Source organism: Eptesicus fuscus, chromosome 12, assembly GCF_027574615.1.
Source record: "Eptesicus fuscus isolate TK198812 chromosome 12, DD_ASM_mEF_20220401, whole genome shotgun sequence".
Classification (NCBI taxonomy): Eukaryota; Metazoa; Chordata; class Mammalia; order Chiroptera; family Vespertilionidae; genus Eptesicus; species Eptesicus fuscus.
This window is the reverse complement of record NC_072484.1, coordinates 93,406,526-93,419,032: the sequence shown is the minus strand read 5'-3', so window position 1 is coordinate 93,419,032 and position 12,507 is coordinate 93,406,526. Positions and strand designations below refer to the sequence as shown.

Below are 12,507 nucleotides of genomic sequence, written 5' to 3'. Positions count from 1 at the left end.
CAGTCCCCTATCCAGGGATGCCCTGCCCCATCCAGTCTCTCCCTTGAAGCCAAAGGATTTGTTCTGAAATGCAAACTTGAATGTGCTACTTGCTTGTTTTGAAAACGGTCAAGCCCAGCCGGTGTGACTCAGTGGTTGAGCGACGACCTACAAACCAGGAGGTCACAGGTTCAATTCCAGGTCAGAGCACATGCCTGGGGTTTCAGGCTCGATCCCCAGTAGGGGGTGTGTGGGAGACAGCCAATCAATGATTCGCTCTCATCATTGATGTGTTATGTTTCTCTCCTTCTCCCTTTCTCTCTGAAATCAATAAAAATCTATATATATAAAAGCCTAAGCAACCATTATGACCAGTCACTATGACGCACACTGACCACCAGGAGGCAGATGCTCATCGCAGGAGCTGCCCCCTGGTGGTCAGTGCACTCCCACAGCCAACCTCCCATGGCCAGCCAACTTCCCGCAGTCCCTCCCCCCGGCTGGCCGGCCCTGGATCATCCCCTTCTCCGCCCCCCCCCGCCCCCGCTCTCAATCAGGACTGGGCAAGATGGCCCCCATCGGCTCCAATCGCCGGCCAGGCTGAGGGACCGCACCTATGCACGAATTCATGCACCGAGCCTTTAGTTACTAGATAAATATCAAACGCTGTATCTTGAAAATAGAGATTATGTTCTCTTCACAAATGCCCTGGGAATATTCTCCATGAATAAAGCAATAGAAGGTGCACAGTAGGGCAGAGTAACTCTTCCACAATATTTACTGGGTGCATACTATGTGCCCAGTGCTGATCTACACTCCAAGCATCAGTGAAGAAAACAAAGACCCCTGGCCTGTGGGCCTGCCCTTCTCTTCCGCCCGCCCCTTAGATTTACCTGCAGCGATGGAACCTGTGGTTACTCTGGCTTCCTTCTTCTCCTGCAGCCCTAGCATGCAGGTAGCCACCAAGGCCTCCTGGACATGGTTAGGATCTGTCCACCTTCTTGGTCCAGCTGCCCCTTCCTGGCCGCTGTCCTCTCTCCGTTACTCTAACAACTCCTAGCTTGTGTTCTGGCCCAATCTTACTTTTCTCCAAGATCCCCTTTCCCTTGGAAAGAGGGCACTTTCCCAAGTGGACGTCTGTGTTACAGGCCGTCCTGCACCTGGCAGGGAGCTCAGCAGCACCCCAGGCCTCCACTGTCCAGGTGCCTGGAGCAACCGTCCCCTCCTCTCCTCCGGCTGTGACTACCCACACTGTCTCCAGATGCTGCCAGTACCCCCTGGAGGGGGGGCCATCTGGCTGAGAACCACCACTCTAGACCAAGCTGTTTGAGGGAACGGCCCATATCGTCTGTCTGCCTGCCTGTCCGTGAAGGCTTCGCAAGGGGGACTGGAAAACTGATCTTAGAATAAGCAGCTGCTCACCACCACACCACACAGGAGATGGAAGAACATCATGTTGTTCTGGGCAGGTCTAGAAGGTCAAGAGGACAGCACGGGCAAACTCCCAGAAGTGTGAAAGGGCCTGGCACATCCCAGGCTGCAGGCGATCAGCGTGGTGGAAGGTGGCTGTCCATGGCCCGGGACAGCACCTGGTCCTGGGGAGGGGTGGGTGCAAGCCCCGGGAGGCCTGTGTGTCACACCAATGACCTCATCCTCTAGGCCAGGGTTCTCAGTACTGGTGTCGCGATACCTAGGTGTGTGGTACTCATTTCTGAGGTTGTGTCTCAAGTCATAACTAAAAATAAGGTTCTGAAATTTATGAATGATTCGCTTAAATAAAAAAGCAACTAGAATGGAACAGGATAAGTTTATGCCTATAGTTCCCCTCTCATTACTTTGGTATTTTGCTATACTTTTTTCTGCATTGGGAAAGGGAGGGGTGTTTATTTTATAACCTGTGCTCCCCCTAAACTCTGCAGGCTGAGGAAATGTGTCTCAGGTGAGCATCATGACCCCACATATGTTGTGGCTGAGAACTGCCACCTGCAGCACTGGGAAGAATCAACCATTTTTAATGTATATATATACTAAGGCAGGCCCGGTGCATGAATTCGTGCATGGGTGGGGTCCCTCGGCCTGGCAGCAACAGGGCCAATTGGGGCTGTCTCGCCCAGTCCTAATTGGGCAGCCGGCCGGGGGGAGATACCGCAGGAGGTTGGCTGTGGGAGTGCACTGACCACCAGGGGGCAGCTCCTGCATTGAGCGTCTGCCTCCAGGTGGTCAGTGCGCATCATAGCAACCAGTTGTAATGGTTGCTTAGGCTTTTATATATATAGATGTAGATTGTATTATTTAGCAGATATGTGTATGTGTGTGTGTGTGCGCTAATTAATATAATTAATATACATATGAAGTTCTTGTTTGTCCAACTGAACTGTCATGGAAATATAGTAGTAAGCTTGTCTCCTGTTATTAGTATGTTTCTATTTATCCCTGGTATTCCTGCACTTTTGTTTGGTAAATGATGATGCCCTGTTGACTGGGTTACAGATGTTCACCACCATCATTTTCATTTTGAACTACATGTTCCCACATTCTAACATGTATATATTCTCACTTGTTTCATGCTTTCTGTCCTGAATTCAGCTTCGTCTGACATTAAGATCATGAGCCCTGCTTTTTTATTTGCATTTGTGTAACACAAAAAAAGAAGAAAAGTGAGAGATTAAGAGCTCTACCATATATTTAAATGCTAATAATTAAAACAATTTAGCATAGCCCCTTTCCATAAAAGTTGACAAAGAAGCACTCAATAATATACCCTGTACTAGATTTATCAGGGTGATCGCTTCGTAAGTTATACAGATGTCTATTCACTATGTTGTACACCTGAACAAATATTTTATGTCAACTGTAACTGAAAAAGCTAAGAAAAGGAAATGTATTACCAAGATAATGCTTAAAAATAGACCCCAAGAAAATAACTTCAGCCCTGGAAGGGGGGCACAGTGGGTGAGCATCATCCTATGCACCCAAAGGTCACCAGTTCGATCCCTGGTCAGGGCACATGCCTGGGTTGGGGGTTCGATCCCTGGTCAGGGCACATGCCTGGGTTGGGGGTTCGATTCCTGGTCAGGGCACATGCCTGGGTTGGGGGTTCAATCCCTGGTCAGGGCACATGCCTGGGTTGGGGGTTCGATCCCTGGTCAGGGCACATGCCTGGGTTGGGGGTTCGATTCCTGGTCAGGGCACATGCCTGGGTTGGGGGTTCAATCCCTGGTCAGGGCACATGCCTGGGTTGGGGGTTCGATTCCTGGTCAGGGCACATGCCTGGGTTGGGGATTCAATCCCTGGTCAGGGCACATGCCTGGGTTGGGGGTTCGATTCCTGGTCAGGGCACATGCCTGGGTTGGGGGTTCAATCCCTGGTCAGGGCACATGCCTGGGTTGGGGGTTCGATTCCTGGTCAGGGAACATGCCTGGGTTGGGGGTTCGATCCCTGGTTGGGGCACATGGGGGGGAGGGCACTGATCAATGTTTTTCTCTCTCACCCCTTCCTCTCTCTCTAAAATCAATTTAAAAACATTTGAAAAAAAGAGAAACAACTTTATATATTACATTAACAACCCAAAGGCAAAGAAAGGGTTATAAAGAGAACATAATAAATGGGAGGCCTACCCGGGTGGCTCAGTTGGTTGTTCATTGTTCTGTTCACCAAAATAAAAAGGCAAAGAACAAACTAAAATTGCAAAAAAAACCCACAAAAAAACACAAAAATAAAAAAATCCAATAAACATAACGGACAAGTGGTTGGCATCCTTAAAATATGAGGAATTCATTAAACTGCTAAGAAAAATATTTAGAAAACCCTGTAAAAATAAAAGTGTAAAAGGCAAATATAGACAATTCACTGGAAAAAAAAGATGCAAGTGAGTAATAAATGTAAGAAAACTGTCCAACTTGATGAGTAATTTAAGAAATGATAAAACAATGTGATACCAATTTTGGCTCATGAAATCAGCAGAGAAGAAAAAAATAGTCATGGTTCTAGTATAATAATACAGAAACTTTCATGTACAGCCTGCTGACGATGTAGATTGGTAAGCCATTTTTGGAAAAGATTTTGTTAACATTCAAGAAGAATATTAAAGAAGTTCATATTCTTTAACGCAATTTCCTAATGTAGGAATGAATCTATGCCAACGAAATAGTTGGAAATTTGTCAGAGTTAAATATAAAAAAATCTGATAACTCTATTGTATTATACCACCCAACTGGGACACAACTTAAATGCCCCTTAATAGAATAGTTAAATATTATATCTATTTGGTGAAAAATCCATGCAGTCATTAAAAATATAATAAAGCCAAAACCGGTTTGGCTCAGTGGATAGAGCGTCGGCCTGCGGACTGAAAGGCCCAGGTTTGATTCCGGTCAAGGGCATGTACCTTGGTTGCGGGCACATCCCCAGTAGGGGGTGTGCAGGAGGCAGCTGATCGATGTTTCTCTCTCATCAATGTTTCTAACTTTCTCTCTGTAAAAAATCAATAAAATATATTTAAAAAAAATAAAAAATAAATATATATATATAAAAGGTCAAGTACTTGGTGACAGGAGATTTGACTTTGAGTGGTGAACACACAATGCATATACAGATGACCCTATATAATAAAAGGGTAATATGCAAATAGACTGAACAGTAGAATTACTGAACAACCAATCAAAGTGCAATATGCTAATAATATGCCAAGGCTGCTCAACGGCTCGCTATGATGTGCACTGACCACCAGGGGGCAGATGCTCCAACCAGTAGGTTAGCTTGCTGTTGGGGTCTGGCTGATGAAGACTGAGCGAGATGGGCCGGAAATGCCCTGGAGCCCTCCCGTAGTCCCTCCCTGGCACAATGGTGCACTGGTGGGGTCCCTCAGCCTGGCCTGTACCCTCTTGGACCCCTCGGAGGATGTCGGAGAGCCAGTTTCAGCCCAATCCTGCAGGCCACTCCCCTTGGGAGGGCGCCAGATGCAGGGCTCATGGCTGGTGAGTCTCCCGATCGGGACTGATTGGGCACGAGCCCACAGTAGGCACAGTGGGGCCAGGATGAGCGGGAGTAGCAGGTAGGAGCTGCAGGCAGAATTGGACTGTGGGTTTCAGCCCAATCCCTGCATGCCACCCAGAGGGACCCCACCCGTGCACGAATTCGTGCACCGGGCCTCTAGAGTACCTATGTAATTTTATTAACCAAGGTCAGCCCAATACATTTAATTAAAAACATTTTTAAATTTATATTTTAAAGAAGACTTGATGATGCTGGTAGAACCTTTCCTACAAATGTGTGTGAAGAGCATAGCAATACTCACCCTTGGAACAATGTAGGGCAGGTAAATCTCAAGACAGACAGGACATACTGAAAAACAAATACCAGGTTAATGGGCGTTTTCAAATGATAGAGAATTAAGAAACCACATAATCCAGAAATCTCTAGCAAAAAAACATAAGAACACTCAAGTTTCAAAAAGGCCTTTATTCCCATCCTCTCCCCACCACAATCACACACAGGGCAAGAACACACACACACAAAAACCTGCCAACCCCTGCTCTAGACAGCGGGCCTGCCTGCTTCTCCCGGCCCCCAGAAGCCTGACCACCTCATGGGGAGGAAGGGGAGCATGAGCAATGGGGCAGCAGCCGGGTCTGATGCTGGGATGGCTGACCAGCATCTTCCTGGACCCAGAAGGGCTTAAGCGTTTTTTTAAAAACCAGCTCAGCTAAGGTCACCTTGTATTTCTATTGTCTTTCAATCAGATCGACAGCACTTTACGAATGGGCGGGGAGGGGGGTGTCCTTATGGATATCTTTTGCTACTTTTTCTATTAAACATTTGAAGAATTATTTAAAAGCCTAATTCTACTAAAGGGCTTTAGGAAGGACTCTACTGATTCCTTGCACGCTCTGAAAAATGGAATAGAACGGTGTTGGGTCCCCGTGGAGCAGCCTGCACATAATTGCCTGTGTGAGTTCCTAAATGTCACAATTCTGGCTCCCGCCTATGCACTTATTTATTAGAATACCTTCACTCTTCTCTGGTCTATTTACTCCCATAATTCCACGTCCCTCCCACTTTCCCGATATTTTCATTCTAAAACAGACATAGAGAAAGGATTGTGTGAATATCTGGGCCATATCCTGCATCTCCCTTAACAACCCTCATGCAGATAACAAATATTTAGTTTATTGTGTGCTGGGCTTTGTCCTAGATACCGGGGGAGACAGAGAACACTTCACCTCCCTCAAGAACAGTGAGAAAACAAGGAAATCTCTGAACAAAGGCTACCTCTCCTGTCAGCAAAGTGTTGCTCAGACAGAGGCCTATTTGGAAGAGGCGCAGTAAGAGCTTCTCAAGGGAACAGGATCAATTTGGGGCCTTTACAAGGAGAACGGACTGGACTTTGCCTCCAGACGGAAAGACTAACACCTGTGAGGGGAAGGACAGGTGGCTGCCTGGGCCCAGGCCGGCTACTGCTGGACCTCCTGCAGGATGGAGGAGTGCGCCACCCTCACCAGGCCAGCCAGCCAGGCAGCCACAGCACCTGCTGTCCAAACTGAGCAAACATCAACCACACTTTTATTTATTTACTAGAGGCCCCATGCACGAAATTCGTGCAGGGGGGGGGGCGGGGAGTCCCTCAGCCTGGCCTGCGCCCTCTTGCAGTCCAGGACCCCTCGGGGGATGTCCGGGACCCCTTGCTCCTTACCACCCGCCTGTTCACTGCTCCTTCCCCCTCAGCTTGCTGCTCCTTAGCACTGCCTCGGAGGCGGGAGAGCACGGCTTCTGGCTGAGCAGCGCTCCCCCTGTGGGAGCGCACTGCGCACTGACCACCAGGGGGCAACTCCTGCGTTGAGCATCTGCCACCCCCCACCCCCCGCCTCCCCCACTCCGTGGTCAGTACACATCATAGCAACCTCCACTGTTGGGTCGATTTGCATATTGGGCTTTTATTATATAGGATTTTTTTTGTTCATCCTCACCCAAGGATGTTTTTTCCATTGATTTTTAAACAGAGTGGAGGGGGGGGAGGAAGAGGAAGAGGAGGAGGAGGAGGAGAGAGGGGGAGAGAGGAGAGAGAGAGGGAGAGAGAGAGAGAGAGAGAGAGAGAGAGAGAGAAAGAGAGAGGCACAGATGTGAGAGAGAGACACCGACTGGTTGCCTCCTGCACACACCCTAGACCAGGGCCTGGGATCGAGCCTGCAACCAAGGTACACGCCCTTGACTGGAATCAAACCTGCCACCCTTCAGTTCAAGGACCAAAGCACCAAACAATGAGCTGAACTGGATAGGGCTCACCACTCTTTAAAGAGTAATGAGACTAAGGAATGAAACTAAGATGGGCAAGATTTTCTTAATGAACTTCCTGTAGACAAATAGAGAGGGAAACAGTTTGAGGAGAAAACTACAGAGAACTGTGACAACAAAGGAATTAGCACAGAGCGTTCTAAAAACCTGAAGAAAAGATCCTCTCCTGTCGACACGAAAAGACTTCACGATTGAAGAGAATTCCTTTGGCAGAGACTGGATGCAGAAGCACGTGCCCAGGGGGTGCCCCGCCCGAGCACAGCCCCTTTCCCACTGGGCCTTTGTTTGGTCCAACCCACTCGCCTGGGCTGCCACAGGAAGTGCCCTGGCTGAGGAGAAACCGTAGCATTACCTGAGCGTCACTAAGTCCTACCAGAGTCCCATTATGAACAACCATCTCACCAGCCCTACCTGGGTCTCCCACCTGCTCTCCACACTCTTTTTTTAAAAGAATGTTTTTATTGATTTTAGAGAGGAAGGGAGAGAAACATCGATGGGCTGCCACCTGCAGGACCCGGCTGGGGACGGAGCCCGCACCCCGGGCATGTGCCCTGACCGGGAATCAAACCCACGGCCTACATGGGATGCTCAATCATTGAGCCACACCAGCCAGGGCATCTCCATCACTCTTGACTTCACCTCCTCCCTCCTCTTCATGCGTCTCCTCGCCTCCCCTCTGCCTTCTGCTGTTATTCTCCTCCTCTCCATCCAGCTCCCGACACGTCCCAAAGCATCCACACCAGCATGGGAAATGCAGAGCGCTGTCTCTGGCTGATTGTGTGATTCTGAGTGATCTCTATTACTCAGATTAGATATTCCTGGGGACATGAAGATTTGGGTTATTTTTATGTAGCACCTCGAGGCGCTGCACGTAGAAGGTACTCAGTCTTTATTACATTAGTTATAAAATGCTGTGGTGCCCCAATAAATACAGAAATAATGCCACCGATGCAGCTGTACATCCAGAAGGGTATGAATGTCAGTGAACGAAACACTGTCCGCATGCTGGGTATTTTTTTGCTTAAATACACTTTTTCTTCCTAACCAATGCCATGACTTGTGGGCTGTCATGAAAGACCTGTTACTCTGTCCCTTCTGATGATTAAATGGAAATTAAAGGAAGGTCATTCTGTTTTAAAGTGTAACATTATCAATATAGCCATCAAGCCCAGCTGGTGTGGCTCGGTGGTTGAGCATCGACTTATGAACCAGGAGGTCATGGTTCCATTCCCGGTCAGGGCACATGCCCTGGTTGCGGCTCCATCCCCAGGGTGGGGCGTGCAGGAGGCAGCCGATCCATGATTCTCTCTCATCAATGATGTTTCCATCTCTCCCTCTCTTTCTCTCTGAAATCAATGAGAAAAGAAAATGCTGTTAGTTAATGGTTCTTTTCCAGAGAGCAAGAGGGGCTTTGAGGTGGTGCAGAGGGGGCAGTAGAGACCCTATATTGGGGGGTCCAGGGGAGCCCCACGCGGCCACCCTTCCCTGCATGTACCAACCCCAGGAAGTTCCCTCCTACAAACACAAAAAAGGTACCACCGCTTTTCTGCCTCTTCATCCAAAGGGATCCTGACATGCCTTTAGACTAATTATCTTTACTTTAAAAAAAGAATTCCACGAAAATCTCTTGCATGTACCGGAAGCACCAAGGATGGTCACCTATCTTTTTAAATTGGTCTGGAATCAGCGGTGGGAGACCAGCTCTTCCCTGAAGGCTCGGGAAGCTGCGGTTCCGGGCGGGGCGGGTTTAGGGCGAAGCGATGGGTCCCCTCTTCTTCCCTCCTCCCTCCCCGGGCTGGGAGCCACCCGCTTTCTCGCCCCCAAAGAGCTCGCCCTGCCCAAACTCAGCGCCCGGCCTGTGGGGTTGCCAGTCCCCGCGCCGGCTCCGGAGCAGCCTCGGGGCGGGGCGGGGCGGTCCCCAATCTCGAGCCGCCCAGTCGTTTCCCCATCCCGTCCGGGAAGCGGGACCAGGCGGAGGGAGGGGCTCAGTCTCCCCCCGGACCCTCGCTGCCCGCCCCCTCACCTTGTTCGTGAGGTGGGACGCCAGGTAGCAGGTGCAGAAGGTGAGGCCCACCAGGCCCCGCCTCCCGCACATCTGTGGGCGGGCGGCCCCCCGCCAGCGACCCCGACAGCCCCGCGGCCGGCCCAGCGCTGAGCGGCCGCCTGGACTGCCACGTGGCTCCGCGCTCCGCCAATCGGCGCGGGGGCCGCCCCTCGGGGACCACCCCCCCCCCCCCCCCGCTCTTAAAGGGGCCAGGCCCCCCCAGGATGTGGCTTACTCAGGTGGGCACCAGGGAGCCAGCTGGCGGCAGGACCTTGCAGGAGCAGCTAGGTCAGCCGGGTGGGGTTGCGAGCACCTGTAGAGAAAGAACGGACAATCGTAAAAAAGTGGAAAGTGACCCTGGTCGGTGTGGTTCAGTGGTTAGAGGGTCAGGCCCTCGGACCAAAGGGTCAAGGGCAGGTACCTCAGTTGCAGGCTGGATCCCTGGCCCAGGCAGGGTGAGTGGAGGAGGCAACCAGTCTATGTGTCTCCCTCACATCGGTATTTCTGTCTCTGCCCCTCCCTTCCACTCTCAATGGGGAAAAAAAATCCTCTGGAGAGGATTCTCAAAAATGGAAAATAAGAAGTAAGGGAAAATGTCCATAGCCATCTCTACATGATGGGGCTAAAATGTTTGTGGTTTATTGAATTTCCCCAATTTTCTACGTTGAGTTTATGTTACTTTTGTAAACAACACAAAAAAGCTAACGACGATATATATATATATTTTAAAGAAGACGGGCTGAGGGGGAGATTTGTGTTGAGATTTACATAAGAAATTCTTCCAAAAGTGGGTTTTCAAACCCAGAGCCCTGCTCCTAGTTTCTAGGGTGGAAAATGGACCTCGCTGGGCTTCTGGCCAAGAGTAGGGACCATACCCCGCCACACGGTGATGGACTTGGTCGGGCGCAAGTGAGCGCTCACCACATGCAGAAACGTGCAGGTTTTTAGAAATACCAAACACACCACAAAACTCTCTCTTCCTTTCATCCGTGTTCCCTAGTTAACACTGTGTGTCAAACTATGGCATCCAGGCAACTACTGGACGTATTGTCTCCACATAAAAGACAAATAAACTAAGAAGTTCTTTTCTCTTGACGTTATTTTAGAAAAACTATTTCAGAGATAACTTGTCCTTATAACAAAAATTTCTGCCCAATCGAATTTGATTGAAACCAATGTTTGATTTGATTTCCTGAGATTTCCCTGAGCTCTTTTAGTAGATGAACAAATTCAATCCAGGCCTTATTATTTCTTGGTTATTGCTTCACTTATTTTGTTTGGCAGAATTTGATTAACAAGCAAAAAACAGCCAGCACAGTTAAGAACCTTGTAAACAGAAGGTAACATTTGTAGCAAAGGTGCTACAAATCTTGCCAGAGGTAATGACTTTTCCCAAGCTATATTATTTTGTTCCACAAAACAAACTAAGACTGAATCAAAATAAAATCATCAGGTCTTACATTGACAAACAATAAGCTGCTATAGATGAGATTGAAGCAGATATCCTATACATATGAAAAGATTTAACTACTTAGCCCTAGCCGGTTTGGCTCAGTGGACAGAGCGTCGACCTGTGGACTGAAGGGTCCCAGGTTCGATTCAGGTGAAGGGCACATGCCCAGGTTGCAGGCTCGATTCCCAGTTGGGAGCGTGCAGGAGGAAGCCAATCAATGATTCTCTTTCATCATTGATGTTTCTATCTCTCTCTCCCTCTCCCTTCCTCTCTGAAATCAATAAAAATATTTTTTAAAAAGGTTTAAGTACTTATACTGTTAGTTGAGGTCTTTGTGTCCAAAGAATACAGTCATTAATTTATTTTTTATAATGAATCCATAAGTGCTCAGGAAATGTTTGTTGAATAAAAAACAGGACCTGCCCAGTCAGTGACCTATGAACCAGGTCACCGTTCGATTCCTGGTCAGGGCACATGCCCCGGTTGTGGGCTCGGTCCACAGGAGGGGATATGCAGGAGGCAGTCTATCAATATTTCCCTTTTATCAATGTTTCTACATCTCTCTCCCTAAAAATCAATAAAAACATATTTTTAAAAGAAGAGAAATTGCATAAAAATACTTTGTGAGTTTTTTCCCCATACAAATCTATTTTAATAATGATTTTTTGACAGCAAACATGGAGAATTTTCAAAATACGGCAGAAGCAGCTGTATACTTTTTGAAACTTCCTAATTTCCTCTTCAAAACAGATTAAAAAATCAATATTTTATGAATATAAATACAAAAATCCTCAACAAAACACTAGTGAGTGGAATTCAGATATACATATAATGAGGGGGGAAAATAAAGCAGGTTTAACCTAAAAAAAAAAAAAAAAAAAAAACCAGACACATGACCAAGCGTGATTTATCCCAGGAATGCAGGGTTGGTTTAACATCCAAAAATCAATTAATGTAATACATCATATCAATAAAACAAAGGGCAAAAACCACATCATCATCTCAACAGAAACAGATAAGGCACTTGACAAAATGTGACACACTTTCGTGATTTAAAAAAAGTTTTTTTTAAAACCAGGATAGAAGGCAACTTCCACAACTTAATAAAAGGCATACATAAAAACCCTACAGCTAGCATTATACTTAATGAAAGACATTGCTTTCCTCCCTAAGGTTCCTGAACAAGAGAAGGATAACTATCCCTGTCATTTTATTAAACACCAGAGGCCTGGTGCACAAAATTCGTGCACTCAGGGTGGCAGGGGTCCCTCAGCCCGGCCTGCGCCCTCTCGCAGTCCGGGAACCCTTGGGGGATGTCCGACTGACGGCATACGTCCGCTTCCTGTGCGGGCCTAAGCCATCAGTCGGACATCCTTAGCACTGCTGCAGAGGCAGGAGAGGCTCCGGCCACCGCCACTGCTCTCACCCCCCGTCCCCCCCGCCGTGAGCCCAGATTCTGGCTGAGTGACGTTCCCCCTGTGGGAGCGCACTGACCACCAGGGGGCAGCTCTTGTGTTAAGCGTCTGCCCCCTGGTGGTCAGTGTGCATCATAGCGACCGGTTGTTTTGCCGTTCGGTTGATTTGCATATTAGCCTGTTATTATATAGGATGGTATTGGAGGTTCTAACAAGACATTAAGGCAAAAACAATTTTTTTAAGGCATCCAGATTGCAAAATAGGTAAAAACTGTATCACAGATGACAAGATTTTGAATATAGAAAACCTTAAAGAACACACTAAA

General features: G+C 48.1%; 1 protein-coding gene across 10 annotated transcripts in view; it reads right to left on the bottom strand.

The window, feature by feature from the left end:
- Positions 1-9,403, bottom strand: part of TMEM241 (transmembrane protein 241) — a 53,081-nt gene extending 43,678 nt beyond the window's left edge. For all 10 annotated transcript variants that reach the window (XR_008557703.1, XM_054724107.1, XM_054724108.1 and 7 more), the window contains exons 1-2: positions 9,293-9,403; positions 5,276-5,322 (exon numbers count right to left, since the gene is read on the bottom strand). Coding sequence is in view for 9 of the 10 variants with exons in the window: in XM_054724107.1 (XP_054580082.1) it covers positions 5,276-5,322; positions 9,293-9,364 (119 nt within the window). In the remaining variant the exon portion in view is untranslated. The remainder of the gene's footprint in view (positions 1-5,275; positions 5,323-9,292) is intronic.
- Positions 9,404-12,507: the final 3,104 nt, after the last annotated feature.